The 24,485-nt window shown below is 57.3% G+C and overlaps 1 protein-coding gene across 6 annotated transcripts in view; it reads left to right on the top strand.

The window, feature by feature from the left end:
* GRIP2 (glutamate receptor interacting protein 2) overlaps positions 1–24,485 on the top strand; it is a 58,903-nt gene that overhangs the window by 8,598 nt on the left and 25,820 nt on the right. For 4 of the 6 annotated variants that reach the window (XM_046652952.1, XM_046652923.1, XM_046652971.1 and 1 more), the window contains exons 1-10: positions 5,826–5,852; positions 16,974–17,079; positions 18,392–18,472; positions 18,739–18,874; positions 19,720–19,865; positions 20,553–20,639; positions 21,172–21,247; positions 22,333–22,478; positions 23,313–23,460; positions 23,573–23,742. In XM_046652952.1, the coding sequence (XP_046508908.1) occupies positions 17,010–17,079; positions 18,392–18,472; positions 18,739–18,874; positions 19,720–19,865; positions 20,553–20,639; positions 21,172–21,247; positions 22,333–22,478; positions 23,313–23,460; positions 23,573–23,742 (1,060 nt within the window). In that variant the 5' untranslated portion in view covers positions 5,826–5,852; positions 16,974–17,009. Of the gene's footprint in view, positions 1–5,779; positions 5,853–16,973; positions 17,080–18,391; positions 18,473–18,738; positions 18,875–19,719; positions 19,866–20,552; positions 20,640–21,171; positions 21,248–22,332; positions 22,479–23,312; positions 23,461–23,572; positions 23,743–24,485 lie in introns of those variants that run through there. The other 2 variants (XM_046652942.1, XM_046652932.1) reach the window with 2 other exon arrangements.

Raw genomic sequence — 24,485 nt, 5'->3', positions numbered from 1 at the left:
TCCCCACTCCCAGTTACCTCCCTCGAAACTGTCGCTCTGTGAAGTAGGTCTTCACGCACGCATGAGCCCTGGCTGCGTGTGAGTGAGAGCTCGGTGTGTGTTTTTAATTCATACAAATGATATTACAGGGACCGTCTCATTCTTCCTCTCTCTCCCTTCCTTCCTTCCTCCTCCTTCCCTTTTCTCCTTCTCCTTCTTTCTGCCTTTAACTTGACACTATGTTTTCTGAATCTGTCCACGTGGCTGTGCTTCTGAGAGCTGTGTCCTGTTCCGTGGGGCGCGCCCACCACGCGTTACCCGTCCCCTCCCCCAGGATGGAGACCCCGGTCACCTTCCAACAACATTCCCCCTTAGGGACCCAAGGCGGGAATCACTCTTTGATAACTGCCAGGAGTGAGGGTGCTGGGTCACAGCATGGGTCCATGGCTGCCTCAGTTTACCCCCGCAGGGCCTGTGACGCCCCATCCCCCATGCTCCCCAGCACCTGGTTGTGTCTGCATGTCTCATCTTGGCCTTTCTGAGAGTCAGTGGGGGCTCGTCGGTCCTGATCTCGTTCCTGGTGTCTGCTCATAGTTGAGGCTGTTTCCTCTTTCTTGTTCTGCATCAAGGCGCATCCTGAGTCTGTGCTGTCTGACCTCTCCCGCCTCCATTGCCGGCCGGCCATCCTTCCAAAAGGGCTCTGATGTTCAACTGAAGGGGAACCTGAGGCTCAGGGCAGGAGGGGGCTGGCCTGAGGCGCAGACAAAATTGGGTTCCAGGTTTCCTGCCTCTGAGGTGCCTGGCCCCTTTCCTCCCTTCTGGTCCCCGCCCCCCCACCCCACGCCATGCTGACCCCGTAGCCCGTTCCCTCCTGCCACTGTTTGGAAACAAGTCAGGTCCCTCAGGCCCTCCAGGGGCTCCCTGAGCCCCCTCCCACTCCTCTCCAGCCGAGCGCCCCCGCCCTCCCCAGACAGCCACGGCACCAGGGGCCGCCCTCTGCTCCCCGTCCTCTTGTCTCAGAGCGGGTGTCCCCACTCCCCTCAGCACCATCTCGGTTACACACCTGTGTCCGCATGTTTTCTCCTTTGACCTCTGCCCTCCCCTAGACTGCAGCCCCAGAGGTGGGCTCTGCCTCTTCTTTGCTCACTTGGCGACCCCGGGCCCAGCTTAGTTTCTGGCAGATAGTGGGTGCATGATAAACATTCTTTGAGTGAGCAAGTTACCAGAGAGACAGTCACCTCCACGTGCCCTGCATTCAACAGTTTTCCGGGTGTTCTGTTTATTCACTGAGCTTCTCAAGAGAAACCCTCTGCGGACGGACAACTTCATCCACACTTTAGAGGAGGAGCCTGAGGCTCAGAGAGGCCCCATGCATGATTGTGGCCCTGTGTCCCCTCCTCTAGGAGGGAAGCCATTGCAGGTGTCAAGGGGAGCATGGAGGCCCGAGGAGCTGCCCCATCCAGGTCTGGTCCTGTGGCTCCTCAACCCTCCCCAGTCAGGATTCCCAGAGACTCCCCAGGAGCAGCAGCTGGGGACACCCTGCTCGCTCCATAGTCCCTCTGGCCCATGTCTGGATGTGCACTCGGCCAGCCGGGCTTCCTCCCTGGTCTGCGCACAGCCTGCCGGCCTTGGCTCCGGCAGCCACCTGAGCCCCCTGGCCTTGTGTGCCCCTCGCCCTCCAGGGCTGGAGGAGGGCGGCGGCAAGGGACAGTGCTGGTCTGGGGCCGCAGCCTGGGAGCGCCCACTGGGGTGGCCTTACCCGGAAGCTCTCTCCAGCCTGCCCTGAGGTCAGGCGAGGGGCGCTGGGCGGGGGATGTGGGGCAGCCGGCTGAAGTGAGGGCCACAGCCAAACAGCACCCTTGAGGAGGTCACTAGTGCCCCTCACCTGTGGCCAGTGGAGTCATGGCCCGGGACTCAGTTTCCCCATCTTTCAAAGAGAACAATAATGCCCATCTTATGGGAACGTTTGACACCTAGGGGGAGGGTGGGAGGAGCAGATGTCCTGGCCTGGCCCCCAGCTGGTGTGAGCGGGGAGGGAGGAAGGAGCAACTGAACAGCAATAAAGGGTTTATCTCTCTTGTCCTCGGATCGCCATCTCTGCCTCCTTCCTGCCCAGACTTCATTTCCGGCTGTCACTCAGGGCCTCCAGCAGGCTCAGGACACAGCTCGCCTGTGGTTAATGATGGACTCAGCCAGGGACCTGAGCAGGATGGAGGCTGGAGTCCCGGCCCCCTCTGCGCTGGGGGTCCTCAGACACGGGCCTCCCTGGGTCTCAGTTTCCCATCTGTGCAGTAGTGGGGTTGCTTGGTTTCGACTTTCGGGGGTCACTGCCCCTGGGTGGGCAGGGACCAGGGACACCGGGAGTCCTGGAGTATGAGGGACAGCCCCACACACCAGAGACTGTCCCAACAGCGGTGTCCCGTGAAGAGACACCTAGGAGGGCCCTGCAGGCCTGGCCCTGTGTGGGGAAGAGGTCCTGAGTGTGTGCTGGACATTCGCAGTCTGCAAAGCCCGTCCAAGGCCTCTGCCCCTCGCTCCTCCGGGTGGGGAAGCTGAGGCTCAGACCGCAGTGACTCGCCCGGGGTCACGGCTTGTGGGCGGCAGAGCCGGGATTGGAGCCTGGGTGTGCCTGACCTGTGTGCTTAACTACTGTGACGTCCTGCCTCTCAGGTCTGTTCAGGGTGTTGGTGTGAGCCTCTTGGCGGGAAAGTGGAAGGATGAATGCTTTCTGACTCAGTAGCACATGGTCTCCCCAAACCCAGGGGGTGGCTGCTTTTGTTATTCCCATTGTGCAACTGAGGAAGCTGAGGTTCAGAGAGGTTTGGACATGTGCCCCAGGTCACACAGCAATCCATCCTTCAACTGTCTCACAAAACCTAAGGATGTGGAGGTGTCAGGGTCTCTCCTGACCATGGAGGGGCTGCCCACCAGCTCAGTGGCCCTGCCACCTCTCCCAGGCTGCCCAGTCGCTGCTCACGGGCCATCCACAGCTCTGGAAACCTGGAGCGAATGCTGTGACTGGGAGCCACTGGTGGCCCAGGTCCCTCACAGGCCAGGCTTCTAGCCGCTGTGCTGCCCAGCAATCTGTCCCTCTTCCTGCACGTCCCTGAGGTTTGGCGGCATTGGACAGGAAGGGTCGTCTTTGGAACTGGGCTGAGCAGCAGCTTTACCCGCTCTCAGCTCCAGGAGGGGCCCTGCGGCGTGTTCCCAGGCCCTGCCGCCTTCTCCCTTGAGTGGTGCTCGGGTCAGAGGTCCCTCCAGAGCCTTCTACCCCCCTCTCTGCAACCGTCCTGGGCTCCTGTTGCCTGCGGGATGCCAGCCAGACTCCTAATATAGCGCTTCTCAAGCTTCATCTGCGTCCCCGGGGAGCGTGTGGAAACGTGGATTCGGATCCAGCAGCCTGGGTGGGGCCTGAGAGGCTGCCTTGCTGGTGACCTCCGGGTGTGCCGAGGCTGCTGGTGCGTGGACAGCACTTGGTGGATGGAGACTCCAGGAGACCTTCCACCTCCTGTCTGGCCTCCTCAATAGTCTCTGGGGCTGGACCGTGGACACACACCTGCAGTGGCTTTCCCCTTTGGCGCATTCTTCCCATCCTTCAAAGATAGGCTCACAAACCCCTCTTCCGTGGACCCCCAGCAGAGCTAACTGCTCCTCATCTGCACTCCTGGACCCCTTGACAAACCCGTGAAATCTTGAGAGGCCCATGGCGGCACCTTTAAGAGCAGCAGTGCCGGCACCAGACCTCTGTGGTGTGAACCTGGCTCCACCCTTAGAGCTGAGTGAGCTTCGGCAAGTGACTCAACCTTTCTGTGCCAAATGTTTATTTAAAGCCTGCCTTGTTCCAAAATGAACTAACAGTTGCTTCCAAACATACTCTTGGATAAAATCAAATGAAAATGTGCTTCGTGGGCTGAGGGCAGAGGGCGGACGCTGTTTCCTACCTGTCCCCTTGTGTCTGAGTCCCAGCATCCCAGCATCGCAGGCACCCAGAGAAACGCTGCACGGCAGCTCTCCCACAACCCACGGCGTGACCTTTCCCAGAGCTTCTCATTCACAGTAGTGAACCCAGAGAGGTGGCGAGAGGCAGGCGCAGGGCGCGGCTCCCAACTGGCTGTCTTTGCTCTCCCTTAAATGCTGTGTGTGAGCAGGTGTTTTCTTGCAAAAGGGGCTGGGTGTGACTCTGAAGGCCACGCAGCCCTCCTGCCTGAGGGGGCTGTAAATGGGGGGCAAAGGTCTGTTAAGAGCAGTTCACACACCTAGAAGGACCGTATCCCTTCCTGCCTGGGGTGGCGCCCGGGCTTCCTCGGAGGCCTCTGTGCCCAGGTGATGGTCTGCGCCCTCACTGCGAGCCACTTGCTGACCGTCACCCGGCGCCGTGGGCACGTCCAGAGCCTGCGCCCCCTCCCCTGCAGGCCAGTTCTGGCAAATGCCGCTCGGATAGGATCAGGTCCTCCCTCTCTGTACTCGCCAGACCTCCCACGACTAAACCCTTGGCATCTCGCTGTGACCTTTGGCCTCAATGCTGGTCCAAGAGAACCTTGCCTGGAACCTGGGCCCTGTCCCCTGGGACATGCCTGAAGTCACCTTGGGAAGTGGGCAAGAGGGGAGGAGCAGGAATCTGTGGGTACAAGGGTACAAGTGCCTCCGCCCCCCAATTTAGAGTCTGGATTGTTCCAAAGGTGCCAATAGTGTTGGGCTGGCAGGAGCCGGTGTGTGTGACCTAGGAATTTTGGGTTGGATTCCATGGTGGGGGGCACTGCTCAAGAGGGAACCCAGAAGAAGCCCCCAGTCCCTAGCCGCTGGGCTGCAGTCTCTCGCTCACTGACTGACACGGAGCAAATTTGAGCCTCCTTGTTTGCACGCACCAGAACTCCGGGAGCCGGGCTCTCGTCTGTATTCGCTGCTGCATCCCGCCGGCTGCAGTGTGTCGTTGTGCAGGCTGTTGACGCCCGCGCTGCTGTCACCCACCCCTCTCCCAGCACCGACATGGTGTTTGGCCCTCAGTTGGTGCCAACACACTTTGGTGGGATGGACAACTGGGACCGCTAGAGAGCTGGAGGAGGGGCCCTGGCTGTCTGTCAGGTTGTCCGGGTCAGTCCTGAGCTGGCGTGGAACAGTCCAGGAGGCACAGGGCTGAGGCCCAGCTGGGGCTGGAGTTGGGACCAGTTGCCCCTGCCCATCAAGCCCAGAGGCGGGCAGATCCTCTGCCCAGCTTGCTCGGTCTTCCCCAAAAGCTGGGGTGGGGTGGGGCGCTCCGTGTGGCAGGCTGTTGGGCTCAGGAAACTGCGGCCTGGGGGGTAGCTGGAGTGTCAGTGGGAGGCCCCGGCGGCTCTAAGCATGAGGGTTTCTCGCCTGAGACCTGCAGCCGCCCTAGCGTCGTCCATCAGCTGTGCTTTATCCGGTTTACATCCTGCAATTTTGTGCAAGGTTCTGTTGGAATATACTACTTAAAAAAAGAGTTTGGAATGCGCTGCTCCCCTCTTGCGGATGGAGAAACTGAGGCCTGGGAAGGGCAATCCTTTACCAAAGTCCCAGCACAAGTTAGGAGGAGAACTGGACCTGGGGCTCTGTCTGCCCGGGGGCCTTGGGGGAGGCCCAGATGCACTGTCTTCAAAGATCCCCCTCCCAGACTCAGACCGTGGGGGTGAGGGGTGTTGGACACGGCCGTGTCCCCTTTAAGCAGAGAGCCACCCGCTGCAGTGGGTGGACTCGGTGCCCAGCCAGTGGGAGCTGTGAGCTTGGCTCCCACAGCCCCTCCCTGGGGAGGGCGAGGGCGGGGCCAAGCAGCGTGGCTCCCGAGGGAGTCAGTGGGCTTGGGGAGACAATAGCAGACATGCTGTGTGGGCTCAGCCGGGAGACCCCTGGAGAGGCGGGTAAGTAATGGGGGACCTGCAGGCAGAGGTCGGGGCTGAGCCCTCTCATCCCTCTGGGACTGCTGCCCAGAGAGAGGGACTGCTGCTCCCCGGGGACCCAGGGTTTGGAGAGGGCGCTGGGGCGGGACACCTGACCAGGGTGGGCAGGGGACAGCTGTCCGTCTGGCCCTGGCTGCTGTCCTGCCGGTCCAGCAGGCCCAGCACGGGCAGCAGGCGGGTCTGAAGTTCCCGAGGGCAGCGCCCCAGGGAGGCGCATCCTGCCTCTGCCTGAGCTGGTGGGAGTGCGCACTGCCCAGAGGGGGGAGAGCGAAGGCCGAGGTCAGGGTGGTAAGGGAGCTCCTGGGCCGGCGGGAGGCTGGGCCTGGCGGCAGGACACAGAAGCCGGAAGTCCCTGCCTGGGATCTGGCTGGTGAGCCCTGGGGGTCTGGGAACATGGTGGGGCAGGTGCCGCATAGCTGCCACCTTCCTGGGTGGGCCTCGGGCTGGGACCTGGGGAGAGGCTCTGGGGCAGAGGTGGTTGCTCTGTCTGTTTGTTCGTCCATCCATCTGTCTCTCCAGCCTCAGCCTGCTGAACTGACAGGGAGCTTGTCAGAAGCCAGGACTGGGTCATCTTCCGTTTGGCACCCTGGGGCCACCCCGTAGATCCCCTCCCACACTCTTGACACGTACTTTTAAAAAAATTTTTCTTTTATTTTTTTAAGATTGGCACCTGAGCTAACGTCTGTTGCCAATTTTCTTTTTTCTTTTCCTTCTTCTTCTTCTCCCCAAAGCCCCCAGTACCTAGTTGTATATTCTAGTTGAGTGCCTCTGGTTGTGGCATGTGGGACGCCGCCTCAGCATGGCCCGATGAGTGGTGCCACGTCCGCACCCAGGATCCAAACTGAGGAAACCCTGGGCCACTGAAGTGGAGTGGAGTACGCGAACTTAACCACTCGTCCACGGGGCTGGCCCCTCTTGACACACTCTTGAGATTACCTCCCCGCAACAGCTCCAGGGGTAGGGACTGTGGCCCCAGCGGACAGATGAGGAATCTGAGGCTCAGAGAGAGGCAGTGGCCCGCCCAAGGCGCCACAGCTGTGAGGCACTGGCTGAGCCGGGGTTGACGCCCAGCAGAGTTTTCCAGCAGAGCTCTCCACACCCTGCTTCCGAGAGTTCCCCACACCTTGCTTCCGAGGGCTCCGTGAATTAAGGCACGCGCCTCCCCACCCATGTGGGGGACAGGGCAGGAGCACCCCCAGGCCCCCAGAGGATAGTAACTCGAATAATAACAGGAGCTGACAGCTTGGGGTCTTACTCTGTGCTGGGCTCTGTTCTAAGCTCTCTGCGCATTTTCTCATTTAACCCTCACAACTCCGCGAGTTCAGTACTATGATTCTCCCCATTTTATGGTTGGGGAAACTGAGGCATGGAGGTGTCAAGTGACTGTCCAAGGCTACACAGCCAGAAGTAGCAGAGCTGGGATTCGACCCCATGTGGTCTCTGCCCCTACTCTGTCCTGGCGACCATACTGTAAATGGAGGCACTGCCTTCTGGGCCTGGGTACGCTGTCCTCTCAGCCTGAGGCCCTGGTGAGTGGGCTCACCTCATCCTGCAGAGGTCAGAGCCGCAAGAGCAGTGGTGTCCCGAGACCTCGCCTGGGCCCTGCCAGGGAGGTGTCTTCTTCCTGTCATGGGCCTCAGCTCTAGCCGGGCCTGGGTCTCCTCCCTGGCCTCCTGGCCTCCTGGCCTCCACACCCCCTCCACTCCCTGCCCCTGTTGCCGTGGGAGGGAACTTGCTAAAACTCAAATCTGATCACAGCTCCTTATCCTGGCATTCAAGGCCTTCATGATCTCCCTGGCTTTTTCTCTCTCTGGTGACTTACTTGACCCCCACCCTCACCACTATAGCCCCTGCCCTGGTCTTCTCCCCAGGTCACAGAGCCTCATGATCACATCTGCCTTAGCTCATGTCAGTACTGAGGCTCTTTTTAAGAAAAGTCCAAAGACGGAGCTTCAGGTGCAGCAGGATCCGGGTGCTCAGTCCACCTCATTAGGACGGCGGGTCTCTGTTTCTCCTCAGGTAAACTTCATTTCCAGGTAGACTCGACTCTCCTTGAGGTGCCCAGAGGGCCTCTAGCACCTTCAAGCTTAAGATCAACCAGCTCAGTCATCCCTAAGGACAGAGAACCTCTTTGCGGTAGTTACAGCACATGCCTGCTCTCATTCGCCCAGCTTGGATCACATGCCCACCCTTGACCCATCACTGAGCCTCCAATTAGCCAGGTCTGCTCACGTGGCCCTTCAGAGTGGAGGGAGAGGGGCAGCCAACAAGTGGCCACTCCATACATCCTCCACGTCTTGCAGAGAAGGCTGAGGCCCTGAGAAGACAGGCCACTCGCGTGCTCCTCAGTAAGGGCAGGCGTGGGGTGGGGTCTGTGGGACTCACTGCCCAGTGCCCTTGCTCTGCCCATGATGGACTCCCCTCTGCATGAGTCCTTTCTCAGGCCCATACCCCAGCTGTGTCCATCTTGCTCCTGGGAGCCTTGTTCACCCTCCACTAACCGCGAGCCCTTATAGTCAGGGCTGGGGCGCATGGTAGGCTTGAGTGCAGATTTTGGGGGGCAGGAAGCTGCCCCAACCTCCCAGGGCTCACTGTCCTCTGACTCCTGGCCACAAAGTGGTGTTTGTTCCCAGGGCCTGCTAGGCCTGAGAGAGCACTTGAGCCCAGCCCGGGGCTTGGGGGCTCAGGCAGGGGTGGGTGTGTGGAGGGAGGGGTCCCTCGGCTGTAACCTGGGCTGCCCACTCCGCTGAGGGGCTCTCACCAGAACCACCTGGCTCCTTGGGCAGGCCTGACCTCCTGCTCTGTGGCAGGGGCTGTAGCCATGGGACACCCCAGGCCCCAGACCCCGGAGGCCACAGCCTGGAGCCACTGAGGCCGGGTTTGCATCCCGGCTCTGCCTCTGCCGGATTCTGTGACCACCTCATCCCCCTGTCTGATCCCCAGTCCCCTTGTCTGTAAGTGGGACTCAGATTCAGAGTTATTCACTGAGCACATACTTTGTACGGGGCTCTCCGGGCTGGCACAGCGGTGAACAGGAGGACAGACCCCAGCCCCCCATGCCAACGTCCTAGCGGGCAGAGGCAGATGGTAAACAAGATCACTAAGTCAAACAAACTGTGGGGTCTGTCGGATGGTGCTGGGTGCTGAGGAGGCAGAGAGGCGGGAAGGAAGCATGAGAGGCGCTGGGGGTGGGGCGCGGGCGAAAGTTCCCACGGGCTGATGGGGGAGACGTCCCTGAGAAGGTGGCATTCCCGCGAGTTCCTGACAGTGAGTGAAGGAGTTTTGTGGATGTCGGGGGAAGAGCCTTCTGGGCAGTGGGAGCGGCCAGTGCAGAGGCCCTGGGGTGGGTGCGAGTCTGGCATGTGGAACAGTGAGCCATGCCCTCGAACGGAGCTGGCTAAGGGGAGAGTGCTGGGGGCCAGGGTCGGCCGTGGCCGTGGCGAGAGCTTTGCTTTTACTCTCAGCGGGTGAACTGAGTCTTCTCACTGCTCCAGGCAGCCAGGGCTGGGGGATGAAATGGTTCCATTGGGATGCCGTGCATCCTCCTTGTTGTTTTGATGTCCTGCTCCTCCGTGTTGCTGGTTCCTGAGTGAGGCGGGAGAGCACAGACCCAGATGGCAGAAGGCCAAGGCCCGGCTTGAGCCTGCGCCCCCCATCAACACCACGCTGGGGTCCCCATGGCACCCACAGGGGTGGCAGCCGGAGCATGGCTTCAGGGCCTGCTGGGTGGGCCCAGCTGCCCTGACGGGACAGGAGTGTCTGGTGCCAGGCCCACACCTCGCGGGAGGGGGATGGCAGGGCTGCAGCCTCCCCAGGCTGTGCACAGGGCTCCCGATAGTCCTGGCCTGTCCAGCCTGCGGGTCTCTGAGCCCTATCGAGGGCCCTCTGGAGGCTGCGCTGCCTTTGGGGCGTCCCTCGTTTGGGGTCTGCTGCCCTCGGGCTTGGAGGGAGAGAGCAGAGCTGAGGGATAAGGATGTGGTCTCGTGGGGGCTGGAAGACCCACATTCCGGTCCTCCCCTGCAGCTCACCAGCTGAGTGGCTGTCCTGGCCTCTGTCTCCTCATGCATAAAACGGGATGGTCAGTGAGCCCCGCCCCCTCCCCGTTGCTCTCGGACAGCTAAACGCGCGCTGTGCACCGAAAGTGCTTGGAGCAGGCCTGGTGCGGGGAAAGCCCGACACCCGGCTCCTTTCTCGCGTTCTTTCTCTTTTGCAGTCCTTGGCACCCAGTGAATCAGGTGTCTGCTTTTAAATTCTATTGATACATTTCTTCTTATTTCCCATAAAAATATGCATTGAACAGAATGAGGGGTCGCCCTCCGCGTTCTCTCCATGGACGGCGGCTTCTGGTGAGGTCTGTCAGCTGCGGGGATTGGGGCTGTCATTCCAAGGGCCCAGGCATTATCCCCGAGTCCCCCAGGTCTGTGACAGGGTGGGAAGAGGAGGCAGGGGGGAGCCCACCGGCTCTGCCACTTAGGAGCTGTGTGACCCTGAGCAGGTCCTTTAACCTCTCTGTGCCTCAGGTTCCTCATCTACAACGTGTGGATAATAACGGCATCCACCACATAAGATTTTCATGAGGATAAAGTGGTAATAATTTTAAAGTTCTTAGAACATAGTGTGGGTTCAGATCCTGCCGTGGGAAGTCACTGAACCACTCTGTGCCTCAGTTTCCCCATCTGTAAAATGAGAATATGGATCATACTGCCTCAGAACGTGGTGAGTATTAGATGAGATAATGCTTATGAAGCACATAGCATGGCTCCCAGCCCTTCATCAGCAGGAGTTGTGACCATTATTAGCCTGGGGAAACCTTTCCGAGGCGGTGAGTGAAGTGGACAGGAAGAAAACTGCCAGGTTTCAGGGCTCCCCTGTGCCACATAACCTCCTTGATTCCTCCCATCAGCCCAGGAGGTGGGCACCAGCACCCCCACTGCACGGAGGAGAAGCCTGAGGCTCGAGAGGAGAAGTGACTGTCCCAGATCCCTTAGCCAGTGGGCAGCAGATTTAGGATCAGAATCTGAAGTTGGCCTGACCCCAGAGTCCGTCCATCCTTTTCCCCCGCCCCAGCAATGCCTTCCAAGGTGGAGCCAAGCACACCAGGACTGGCCAATTACCTGGTGGAGGGCTGTAGCGGCAAGCGGCCGCTCCCCTGAGGGTCAGCGGTGGGCCGCCGTGGACAGCTGTGAAGGCCGGACCCAGGGGCGAGTGGGGCCTTCTTCCCTGTTAGTGGCTCGCTGTCATGCGGTCATTTCCTGTTCCTCCCAAGTTAAGGCTCTGGGCATTCGTTTTTCTCAGCGGCCCCCTCTCGGATGGTGAATGGTCCCTCCTGGAGGCCCACAGAACCCCGTGTCAGTCACGGCTGAGTCTACAGCCCCGCCCGGCACCCCCCTCCCGCACCCCTTTCCTGCTGGGGCAGGATCCTGGCAAAGGCAGCCTGGCCAGGGGCTGACTTCCTTTTCCCTTTGTCAAAGCTCAATAGCTCCCTGGGGCCCCGAGAGACGGAGATAATGAAGGCAAATTGGCAATGCTTTCAAGAGAAATAAAATAAAAAAGAAACCCACCCACCCACCCCGGGCCAGGCCGCAGCGTGGGGGCCGGGGACCAGGTGTACGTGCCTATGCTTGACACAGCATCTCCCCCTCCCGCCTCTGCGACTCGCCCGCCCGCCTTGGTCGGGATGGGCTGGCTTCGCTGCGGAAATGAATTTCCCTCTGAAGCGAGTTCTTACAGGACGGGTGGACCGAAGGCAAAAGCTCATAATTGCCCATTGCTGGAAGGAGGAGACAGAAGAAAACACACAGATAAAAATATCTGTTTTTTATGCACGTTTCCAGCTGAAAATTGGTGGGAAAGATGTTTTTGAAAAGCCTTCATCTCTAGGCGTATAATTACCAGGTCCCAAACAAAAAAGAGAGAGCTGGAGAGAGCGAGCGTGTTCCCTGAAGGAGCAGGATTGGGGTCTGAACCCTCGTGGGGTTTTCTATAAATAAAATAATTCCCTCAAACTCTCAAGCCTGGGCTGGCTGAAGCCAGGCATGGGGGAAGACACTCCCATTTTACAGATGGGGGATAGAAACTCAAGTCACACAGCCAACTGGTAATTCTGGCCCTGCCTTGATTCTTGGTATGAATGCTGCCTCACTTCCCGCCCCCCAACCCGAGGATGCTCGTGAAAGTGGGGCACTGTGTCCCCTCTGAACAGGCATCAGCAAACATTGTAGCATTCCATGCGGTTGCCTTTCTGAATGTGGCAGGAGGCCTTGGATATCCAGAAGCCTCTTATCTGGCAATCAACTACCCAGAGTGACCTCGACCTCCAGGAGATGTCATGGAGGCCACACTATAAAACACATGTGCCTTCTCTAGAGAAGCCTCTCGGGTCCCCGCTTATGGCCCACTGCCTCTGTCTGCACACAGTTGCATGAATCTGGTTTGCAGCACATGGTCAGGCCGCCTGACAGCTGGGAAAAGAGATGGCCCACAGCCTGAGCCCGAAGCTAGCAAAAACCTGAAGAAGGGAGGGAATTGGAGCCACTCAGTGTTGAGATGAGCAGCCCCACGCACCTCAGTCCCAGGGGTGCCCCTGCAGCCCGGTTCGGCACCATGCAGTTCGCTGGAGCAAACTCTGGATGTCGGGATGAGGAAGTGGAAGAGGCAGCGCCCAAGACAGCCTTGGAGGAGACCACAGAGGCACCCCAGAAATGGGTCTTCTCCTTCAGCAGCCAGCATCCCGCATCCTTTGCTTTCAAATCCAGCATTTGGGGATCCCATCGTTCCTCAGTCTAGGTTTCAGAATCTTTTGTTTTAACTCAGGGCTCAAAACACCACCTTTGACCCCCTGCTGTTCCGCACTCCTGTCTTTGGCGTCCTGCTGCTCTGAATTTGGCGAGCTTGTTCCTCTGCTTTCTTGTTCTTTCCTTTGGTCATCTTCGCCCTCCCCCATCCCCAGACTCGTAAACCTGGAGCCTGCAAGCTTACCTTTGGTCACCCCAGGACAACCCAGGAGAGAGGGATTTTCCAGTGACAGAATCGGATTTGCACAGGATAAGGCAGATTTTCATTCCGGAATTGTCCCCATGAAGTACCAGAGACATTCACTGTCACACAGCTGATTCAATCCCGTCTTTTTAACTTTATTAGCTCAGAAACATCTTGTTGACTCTAAATGAAGTGCGAATTAGGGAACCGTAATGGGAGGCATTATACTTAATGGGGTGTTGCCTGAATCTCAGAGGCAGATGTGAACAAGGAGCCTGGGGGTGGGGGGCTGAGCAAAGCTGCTGGGGGCCCAGCTCAGGGGCCCTGGAAGTGATTCTGGGCTTAACTGCTGTTTGATTTGTTATTTGCCACCTTCTGGCAAGCAAAGGGAGCCTAGCCCTGGTCTGGAGAAGCACAGTGGTGGGGGAGCTGGGATGGTTTCTCAATGGGGGAAGGTTCTTAGGCTTTCTTAGCCCCAGGTTGAGCTACAACTCTGACCCCAGGCTGAACCGGATACTGACCCAGCCCGAGCCCCGCCCCCGACCCGGCCCAAGCCCCTCCTCTGACCCAGGCTGAGCCTCGCCCCTGACTCTAGAGCCGTGATTGTCAATTGTGGGGGGCGGTATTGCTCCTGTAGGGGACATTTGGCAAGGTCTGGAGTCATTTTGGGTTGTGATGACTGGGGTGGGGTGCTACTGGCATCTAGCGGTTAGAGGCCAGGGATGCTGGCAGACATCCTACAGTACAGAAGAGAGCTGCCCTCCACGTGGAATTATCCAGCAAAGAATGTCAATAGGCCAAGGTTGAGAAACTGCTGTAGATTGAACCCTGACCTCAAGCTGAGCCCTGACCTTGGCCAGGCGGAGTCCTGGTCTTGACCCAGGCTGACCCCACCCCTGGCTGAACCCCAATCCGATCCTCGCCCTCACAGAAAGGGCCCTGGCTGGCTTCTGCCCCCTGCGGTGGCCGACTCCTCTCCAGCCTGCTTTCTCACACCTCCTCTAAGGAGTGAGGAGGGCCGATGCGTCCTGTGTGTTAGGTCTGGCCAGGCGCTTGGGGAGAGGAGCGGCCTTCCCACAGCTGGTGAGTGGCCGAGCTGGGGTCTGCACTGAGGCCTGCTGAGCTCTGAGCCCACGCTCTTAGCGCTAGGCCAAGCTGGATCCGCGGGGTGGCGCAGCATGAGGCTGTTCTGCAGGGGCAGGCGGGGTGCAGGCTCGGGGGAGGCCTGAGGAAGCAGCAGAGGCCCACGGGGACACCTGGTACCTGCGAGGGGTGGCCCCTGAGGCAGCACGAGAGAGCCTGCCAGCTTGATCGGTTGTCCTTGCCCATCTCATTCCAGTGCTGAAAAAGGCCTTGGAAAAGGAATGTGAAAAAAATGACTTGGTCAAGGGAGCCTGGGGCACGGAGTCGGGTGGGCAGAGAGGCCTGCAGTCTGGTCCCAGCTCTTTGCAGAGGCTGCCTTGGCCAAAGGACTTTGCCACTCTGAGTCTCAGTTTTCTCATCTGTCAAGTAGGTGTGATGGTAGCACTTACCTCCTCCCAGGGTCACAGCAAGAAGCAAATGAGGTAGAGAGAGATGGTGTGGGTGGTTGGTGCGCGACGTGCGAGTCCTCTCCCCCTTTGCTGCTAGGACGTGGAGGAGAATCCAGAACACGCACAGTGCCCGAGACGAGGGGATGCTGCAGGGAGGCAGGAGTTCTCGCATGATCACAGAGTGGTACCCCGAACCTTCCAGCTGCAGAGTCCTTGGAGATGTGCAGATGAACTCATAGGAAAAGAAGGGGGTGGGCTGGAAGGGAGATGAGGTGTCTGTCCACTTTGTGCTGGAGATCTGGCCTGTACAATAAGGCAAATGAAAAAGTATGACATTTAGAAAGTAGGAAATAAAATAGTCGTTATTCACAGATGACAGAAAACCCAAAAGAATCTACAGATAAACTATTAGAATTAAAATGTGGATTTGAAAGGTCAGAATATGAAACTGTCCTACTATATACTGGCAACAGACAATTAGAAAATTAAATTTGAAAAACAATCCAATTTACAATAGCATTAAAACACTTCACATATCTAGGAATACATTTAATGAAAGAGATCCAAGACCTTTGCCCATGAAAGTACACAATATTCTTGGCAGAAATTAAAGAAGACAAAAATAAGTGGAGGAATAGACTATGTTCACCAATTGGAAGGCTCAATATTGTAAAGTTATCAACTATCCACAGATTATCTATAAATTCAATGCATTTCCAATCAAAAAATGAAAACTGAAAACCAGCAAAATGGATATGATTGGATGCTGAGGCTTCCTTATTGGCGTGGCCACAGGGATGGGGCTGTTTGCTCATCTGGTAACCAAGGGCGTGAGTTTTAATAGCTTAGGGGCACAGCAGAGATGTCCTGTACTTCCCTGGTGGGAACTGACACCCCAGCATAAAGCTAAGACCTTTAGAAAGATATTCCCTCGGTGAAAGGGGGCACTTGGAAAATGTCCACCCATCTACCAAGAAGATAAAAGCTTGTCTGTCTTGGCTAGGCCTTAGGTGGTCTCCTTTGAGAATACGTGATTCGAGGTGTGCCCCCTGTTTCTGTTGAAGGTTATAATTCACACTACCCCCATGGTTCTGGAACCCTTGAGCCAAGAACTTAACATTGGTACCAGGGTAATGATGCCTCTCTGGACCCTTGGAGGGACCTGCCCTCAACCAGGCTGAATAAGATTCCCACAGAGAAAGCTCCTCCAAAGATGAGCTCACAGTCCAATGATGAGCGAACATACGAAGAAGCAGTCCACCGTGAGGGAATCATCAGACAGCAGACACACCTCTCAGGAGTTTGGCATAACTGAAAAGTGGAATAATAGATGAATGTTGAAACGATTTTAAATTACTAGAGTCATATAAGGAGTAATAGAAATGGAGAGAACAAAGCATGAAAGCAGAACAGGGAGCTAAGCAGAAGGACCAAACAGAGCTTTCAAAACTCAAAAATGTACTTGTGGAGATTAAGAACTCATTGGAATTGGGAAAATTGGAGTATGGAGTGGGTATTAAATTAATAATTAAGGAATTATTTTAATTTTGTAAGGTGTGATAATGGTATTTTTGCTATGTAAGAAATATGTTCCTGTTTTTTTAGAAATGCATACCGAAATATTTAGAAGTATAATTTCATTATGTCCATGGTTTGTTTTCAAATATTTTAGCATAGATAAAAATAAATGGAGTAAATACGACAAAGTGTTAATATTCGTTAAAACTAAGCGTTGAGTAAATATTCATCAGACCAGTGGTTCTCAAAACTCAGTGTGATCACCTAGTGTGCTTTTCAAAACCTAAATTCTTGCATCTGACTGAAGACTTTATCCAGAAAATATAAAAATTCCATAACAAGAAAATAAAAAATCCAGTTGAAAAACGGGGTTACCAGAGGGGAAACGGGGAGGCAGGAGGGCGAAAGGTGTGACGAGGCACGTGTGTGCGGTGACAGATGGTAATTAGTCTTTGGGTGGTGGACACGATGTAATCTGCACAGAATTTGAAATCTATTACGATGTACACCTGAAATTTATATAATGTTATAAACCAATGTGACTGCAATAAAAAATTTAAAAAATAATTAATAGCAAATAAATAAATGAATCCAAAAAAAATTAAAAAGAAATAAATAAAAATGGCCAGAAGCTTTGGACAGACACTTCACCAAAGAACATATATAGATAGCAAATAAGGAAAAATGTTCAACATCATTAGTCATCAGGCAAATGCAAATTAATACCACAAAAATATACCTGTACACATCCATTAGAATGACTAAAATTAAGAAACAAATCTAAACTGACATTGCCACGTGCTGGGGAGAATGTGAAGCCGCTGGAGACTCTTATGTTGTTGGCGGGCGTGCAAGACAGTGCAGCCGTTTTGAAAACAGTTTGGCAATTTCTTACAAGGTTAACCTCATCCTTACCATATGGCCCAGCAGCCCATTCCTGGTATTACTCAAGTGGAATGAAACTTATGTTGAAACGAAAACCTGTGGCAGTCATTTATTACAGCCTCATTTAAGATCACCCCAAACTGGAAACAACAGAAATGTCTTTCAACAGGTAAATGCACGGCTAAACAATCTGGTCCATCCATACATGGAACACCACTGGGCAATGAAAAGCAACAAGCCACTGATGCGCATGACAATGTGGAAGAATCTCAAAAGTGAAAGAAACTAGACTGGAAAGCCTCCATGTGTCTGATTGCACTTATCTGATATCTAGAGCAGGCAACATTTTATACGGCGAAAACAGATGCATGCTTCCCGGGGGCTGAGGGCAGGGGGGACTGCTACACGGGGAGCAAGGGAGGATTTGGGGGCCGATGGAAATGTTCTAACACTCCATCATGGGGTGGTTAGGACACATTTCCCAGAACCCATAGAAATGCACACCACAAAGGATTAATTTTAATGTATGTAGATTTTTAAAAGTAGAGAAAAATATTAGGTTAATATACTAAACAGACATACGCATACTGATTGCTGGGCCCCACCCCCCAAAGTTTCTAATTTACTAGGTCCTGGGGGCGGCCCGAGGATTTACATTCCTGACGGGTTCCCAGCTGGTGCTTGTACGGCTGGTCTGGGTACCACACTTTGGGAGCCTCTGTGTTATGCTACTCTACTTTCCTTATGGTTGAAATGGGTGAAAAATTTCATAATAAGTTAAAAAAACAAAGTGATAGATTTCATTGCAGATTCATCCCAGAGAGATGAAGAGATAGGAAATATGTCAGAGAGGTCATATTTGATGGGTCATGGGGGGTCAAGGGGAAAGTCCCAAAGTACACCTATTAGGCATTTCAAAAGAGAGACGAAGGAAACAATACTTGAAGAAATGAGAGCGCTTTTTAGAATTAAAGCTAAAGGAGACAGACTTAGCTTGAGTTTCCGAGAATGTCAGAGAATATGGCTTATAAACTATAAAGCGTGGTCCTCATGAAGAAGCATTAATCAGGCCCACTCAAGGTTGAGCAGCTCATGGTCAGCACTGTCTCATGCATGCTGTGGTGCCTGCGTGTGAGAAAGCTCCCCATCCCAGCAAGTATGCAAGCACAGTCCCAGGTGGTGGCGTCAGCAGACCCGAGTTCTGATCCAAATCACACAGCAACCCAGCTGTGTGACCATGAGCATGAGATGTCCCTCTCTGAACCTCAGCTTCCTTATCTGTACTGTGGAATAATGTTACCTGTAATAATAATACCACCTGTGGCGTTGTGGAAATGGTTAGCCACAGAATGTCTGTAAAGCTCCCAGTGTGTGGCGGGTGTTCGAAAGAATGGTATGTCCCCTCCAAGAGCCTCCCTTGGGAGGGGAAGCCCCAGGATCCCCTGGCAGACACTCAGGTGGAGCTGGTGGCAGGAAGAAACCCTCTGCCGGCCTCATCCGTGAACCTGCAGATTCCCAAAGCAGAAGGGGTTCAGCTGAATGGAAATGAAGGTGGGACAGAGGCCCTGTTCTCTTTCTCGCCTGCAGACGATGGGCCTTACTCCAAAGGAGGCAAGGACACAGGGGGCGCCGACGTGGCCGTGGCATGCCGCAGACAGAGCATTCCAGGTAAGGAGCCCCCTGTCCTTCTTTCTCTGTTTGGAGACACAGACAGCTCGGTGGTGGGGGGGACAGACAGCACTGGCTCTTCTGCTGACTCGCTCCGGACCTCAGACCATCACTTAAACCTCTCTGATCCTCCTCTGTAAAAAGGAGGTGGTCTCACCCAGTGTAATGCAGCCAGGTGCCCTGCTTACCAAGTGTTAGCCTCACCTGTCCTGGCTCTGGGGCCCGGGATTGCCCCATGCTGCCACTCACCCCGCCTCTGTCGGCAGAGGAGTTCCGAGGGGTCACCGTGGTGGAGCTGATCAAGAAAGAAGGCAGCACGCTGGGCCTGACCATCTCAGGGGGCACCGACAAGGATGGGAAGCCCAGGGTCTCCAACCTGAGACCTGGGGGGCTCGCAGCCAGGTGAGAAGTGGGCTTGGTGGGGGCAGGAGGGGGTCTGGGCCTGTGGAAAATGTACTGGGCATAGGCAGTTGTTTCCAGGGGCCCCTGAGAGCTTGGTGTCTGCAGAGGGCAGGCCCCCGGGGGGGAGGCTATAATCCTAGGCCCAGCTGCTTCTCCTTCCCTTCACACCAGGGGCTGGCGTGGCCACAGCGCCCCACTTGCCAGGCCCTCCGGGCCTTTGCATATGCGGTTCCCTCTCCCAGAAGCCCCATTCCCTCTGGCAGACTCCTGTCCATCCCTCACACTGCCTCTGGGAGGCCCTCTGAGCCCCGGTGAGGCAGCCCGCTGCCCACACAGCCCCGGGCACCACTTGCCCTGGATTTCCCTCTCGTTTACTCCGGCGGTTCCGTGGCTGTGAGGTCCATGAAACCTGGGAGGTAGCCGGTCCATCACCGCCTCTCTGGGCCTCACTCAGGGCAGGCGCTGGTAAGTGTCCACTCGAACAGGACGGAAGTGAGCAGTGAAAAGTCAGGAAGAGTGTCAGGGAACAGCAAAGGAGAGGGTGACCTGGCCCCTCTCCGGCTCATCTCGGGTGGTCAGCACTATAACACGGTGAGGGCGAGCCCCCAGCAGGAGGAGAAGCAGGCGGACTGGCCTGGGGGGAGATGCTGGGCCTTAGTGTCAGGCAGGTCTGGGTTAGAATCCCCGTTCTACTCGCTCGTCGTGTGACCCTGGACAGTGTCTGACCCCTCTCAGCCTCAGCTTCCCCATCTGTAAAACGGAGATTCAGAGACCATGAGGATCCAGCGGGAGGGTGGGTGTGAATGCTGGCCCCTGTTACCGTGCTCTGGCCTCCCTGCTCCCAGGAGTGACCTGCTGAACGTGGGTGACTACATTCGGTCAGTGAATGGAATCCACCTGACCAGGCTCCGCCATGATGAGATCATCACCCTGCTCAAGAATGTGGGCGAGCGCGTGGTGCTGGAGGTGGAGTATGAGCTGCCCCCGCCCGGTGGGTGCCCTTGGACGGGGAACTTTCTCCACTGCCTTGGTCATAGGTGGACACAGCTGCCTCCCCACCAGCGCCAGGGTGGTGGGGATCATGCCAGCTGGGGTGGGTGGGACCTGGAGACTGGCCACAAACATCCTTGCTGTACCTAGGGGCTTTGCCTACAACGGCAATACGCTGTCACCAGGAGGTGGCAGGGTCCTGTTTATAACCCATTGCCATTTTGCTTATTTAGTTTCCAGATGGTTTTCCTGTAGACAGGAAATTTTGGGAATGTGGGCCGAATAAATTGTTCCCTGCTCCACCACTCTGCCCACCCTACTACCCTGCACTGAGTACAGTGGCCTGGGGTCTAGCTTAGCTCTGTATTTTCAGAGCAGGTCTAAAGTCTTAGAATTTGAATAACTGGAATTCAACCCTAGCTGGAGCCCACCAGCTGTGGACTGAAGCCTGCGTTCTCTCTGTGTGAGCATGAACAGGCCCTCTCCCCTTTCTGAGTGTGGACCAAGTGGGTATTAGGGAAGAGGGTCCCTCTGAGCCTCACTTGTCCTACCTGTGAAAGGGGGACAGTTTACCCTCCCTGTGATCTCCGCGATTGGTCACCCAGCTCTCCTGGAATGAGCTTCGGGGACGTCTGCCAGCTTGGGGATGGGACTGAGGGACTCAAGGGCGTCCTCCATTTCTCCCCAGCCCCTGAGAACAACCCAGGCATCGTTTCAAAGACAGTGGACGTCTCCCTCTACAAGGAGGGCAACAGCTTTGGCTTTGTCCTCAGAGGTCAGTGCAAGAGTTGCCCTCGGGGTCAGGGGGCGGAAGGAAGCTACCGCTGTTTCCGCGCGTGCTGCTTTGCTTTGATGAATATAGCTATAGATGCATGACATAGACCAATCAATAGATGATGGATAGGATCGTGCTTCTGACCCTAGAGAGCCTAGAGCCGTAAGTCAAGTGTTTGGTGGAAAGATGTGCCATGCCATGAAGTGTGCATGGCTGGGCGTGAGCGGGAAGAGTGGACCAGAAGATGATGGCGGGAGTCCCCACCGAGGCTGAGAACGAAGTTGGGCCCTGCCCACCAGGGCAGAAAGGGAAGTAGGATGAGCCAGGGAAGAGAAGCCAGCCCTTAGCAGAGAGGCCTTTGGTCATGTCCCCTGCATTTAGTCCCAGTTCTGGGGGGTTTACAGTCGGTGCCCTATGTGAGCGAGGGCCGGGGAACAGCAAGGACGAGGTCCTCAAACAGAGTTACTCAGGGAGCCTGGGCGTCAGGGCGGGAGTGCCAGATGGTTCCTGCTTCTCGCTGAACTCCGTCCAGGTGGTGCCCACGAAGACGGGCACAAGTCCCGCCCGCTCGTCCTGACCTATGTGCGGCCCGGCGGCCCTGCCGACAGGTGAGTCTGCTGGAGGAAAGCTCACAACCTCGCCTGCACTCGCCTCCCCGGCCCCTGTGAAGAAGGCAGAGCGGGGCCATTGTGCCCACTCCCCAGATGGGCAAACTGGGTGGGTGAGGGGACAGCCCTTGCCCAGAGTGGCGCAGGGAATTATTGGTGGAGCCAAGACTAAACCCCAAATGAGAGAGACCCTAAGCTTCCCCAGCCTCCTACGTCTCAGGGGCAGGGAGGGAGGGAGCCTCCGTGTCGGGTCCATATTCCTCTCCTGGCCTTGGTTTTCCTCTCTGTGCAATGGGTCCCAGATGGCAGTCCCTAAGAGTTGCTGTGGGAGCCTTTGGGGCCCGGGGATGGCGCTGCTGTGGCCCCCTGTGGCTCAGCCTCCCAGTCTTGGCTGTGCTGCCAGCCCGGCCCTGCCTGGGCCCAGCCCAGAGGCTCGAGGAGGGACTGTGGGGAGGAGTGTGTCCAGTGCGCAGCCCCTGCCCCTGCCCCCGCGGGAGATTCCTGGCCATTTTAAGAGAAGCCTGGAAGGGCCATGCAGAAATCTAAATGCGTCCTTGGGACAGGGCCTGTGCCAGCTATTCAGAGAGCCTCCCAGGATAGTGCCGGCCACCTGCTGGGCAGGCATTCCAGGGTGGGGCCTCGACCCAAACCGAGGGGAGCCCCCCTGGCCCACCAAGTCCATTCCCAGGCGCCTTTGTCACCAGGCCAGAATGCCTGCTGAGGAGCCAGGGCGGGAGCAGAGGGACCTCGCGATGGCCGCCCCGCCCCGCACGCTGTGGTCCTCAGTCGCCTCTGTCCCTGGGGCAGGCGGGCGGGACCTCGGAGGGCGTCCCCCGCTCAGACCTTCTGGGTTTGAGCCGGGACTGGGACTTCACTGGGCACCAGGTGGGCGGGAGCTGTTGAGCTGACCGACTCGTCCGTCCCCTCCGCTTTCTTTGTCTCACAGAGTCACTAGTTCTGTCACCCACTCACGGGCTCTGTCCCTTTCTCCTTCGCCCCTCGTGGCCCCTCCCCTGTCCTCCGGGCCCCCAGCTGTCCCAGCACCTCTGGCAGGGCCAGGCTGCTGACCGGGCCCTTCCCTGCAGGGAGGGCTCCTTGAAGGTGGGCGACAGGCTGCTCGGCGTCGATGGGATCCCGCTGCACGGGGCCAGCCATGCCGCCGCCCTGGCCACCCTGCGGCAGTGCAGCCACGAGGCGCTCTTCCAGGTGGAGTATGACGTGGCCATCCCAGGTGAGGTGGGGCCTGAAGGCTGGGGTTGGGGCAGGAAGAGGCCCAGGGCAGGGAAGAGTGGGCACGGATCCTCAGCACTGTGAAGGCTGTGTGCCCTTGGGCCAGTTGCTGAGCCTCTCTGCGCCGCTGTGGGTAATAAACACTATGTGCTGCGCATTGTTTGATGCACTGGGGGTCCAGCTGAGAACAGTACAGATGGGGTCTCTGTTCTCAGGGAGCTGCTGTTCTGGTGGAGGGAGATGGACAGTAGATAGAATAAGTCAAATACAGAGTGTGTCAGATGACGTGCCGTGAACACCGTCAGGGAGAGAGCTGGGAGCAGCCGTGCGCCCTCTAACTGGCAGCCATCCAAGTGAGAGAAACGTGCTGGAGTCTGGGCCAGGCTGGTTTCTGTGGGCGAGGGTGGAAGGGGCGGCTTCAGGAAATGCGGCGGAAGTGGAACTGGCCTGGTTCTCGGGGCTGGACACAGTGGCGGGGCCAGAGCAGGAGGAGCTTTCCAGCCGCTGGGTGGGTCGACGGGCGCTGTCTGCTGAGATGGGGAAGGCCCGCAGTGGTACGCTGCGGTTCAGTGCCAGCATACAGCAGACTGTCAATAAATGTGAGATTAGTGTCAGCCAGCGGAGCCCGGGGTCGGAGCCCCTCAGACCTGAACCCCTGCCCTCCTCTGCGGCTGAGCGGCCGTGTGACCTCGGACGAGGCCTTGTCCTGCACACAGCACCGTGTTCTGGGCTGCCCAGTGGCGCGGTAGTCCCTCCCTGGCAGATGGCAGAAAGGACCCTGCTGGAAAGGGCTCAGGATTTGCATTTCAAGCTCCTCCTTCCTTCCCTGTGCCAGATACGGTGGCCAGCGCTTCTGGGCCCTTGATGGTGGAAATAACCAAGACGCCGGGATCCGCCCTGGGCATCTCACTCACCACCGGCTCCCACCGGAACAAGCCGGTCATCACCATCGACCGCATCAAGCCGGCCAGCGTGGTGGACAGGTGGGGCACACGCCGGGTGCTGCCGTGGCAGGGGTGGGCATGCGGTGGGAGAGGCCGCCCAGAGCTCTGTCCGGCCAGACCAGCCTCCGCCTTCACTCCCCCCGCCGGCCAGGAGTGGGGCCCTGCATGCTGGAGACCACATCCTGTCCATCGACGGCACCAGCACGGAACACTGCTCGCTGCTTGAGGCCACCAAGCTCCTGGCCAGCGTGTCGGAGAAGGTGCAGCTGGAGATCCTGCCTGTTCCCCGCAGTCGGAGGCCCCTGAAGCCCTCGGAGGCAGGTGGGCTCAGCTCAGACCTGGGTTCAGCTCAGGGCCCTCAGCAGGTGCAGGGGAGGCAGCCAGGCGGTAGGAGGGCCTGAGGACCACCTGCGAGGAGCTGGGGTCCCCTGCCTGGAACGGGGAGCTGAGTGCTGGAGTTCTGAGAGCAGAGGGAGCAGGTGGGCTAGGGGACCAGAGGGCCGAGCTGGGGGCTGGGGCAGGGTGAAGTGTGGTCAGAGCGAGGCCGCTCCAGGTCAGGAAGCGCCTCCAGCAGTCCAACCCTGGGCTTTGGCTTCAAGTCCCGGCACTGCCCCCTGCTGGCCAGGCGCCCTGCCTCTCTCAGCCTCAGTCGCCTCATCTGTAAACAGGAGCGAGGACTGGACTGCTCAGGCTTGGGGGAGGTTGCAGGAGGTCAAGGACAGAGCCCGGCCCAGGGCTGTGGGTTCCAGCCTCAGTCAGGACACAGCGTGTGGGCAAGGCTGGAGTGTGCCCACCTGTCCTCCACAAGCCCCACCCGGAGAAAGATATCCCCTGATCAGATGTGGGGGCGGGGCTGGGGGAGGGTCCACTCTGACAAGGCCACAGCCAGGGGCCCATCCAGGAGGCCTTGGGCTTGAAGTCCTGTCATTGTGTCATTCATTCCCACCTATTTACGGAGCCCCTGCCAAAGGCCAGGGTGGCCTGGGCTTCCCGTGGGTCGCCTGGGTTCATCCTCCCACCATCTCTGAGGTCCGTGTTGTTGCTGTCCCACTTTCAGAGGTGGC

The sequence above is a fragment of the Equus quagga genome, chromosome 1 (assembly GCF_021613505.1).
Source record: "Equus quagga isolate Etosha38 chromosome 1, UCLA_HA_Equagga_1.0, whole genome shotgun sequence".
Lineage (NCBI taxonomy): Eukaryota > Metazoa > Chordata > Mammalia > Perissodactyla > Equidae > Equus > Equus quagga.
The sequence above is the reverse complement of the archived record's forward strand: the minus strand, read 5'-3'. Positions and strand labels throughout refer to the sequence as shown.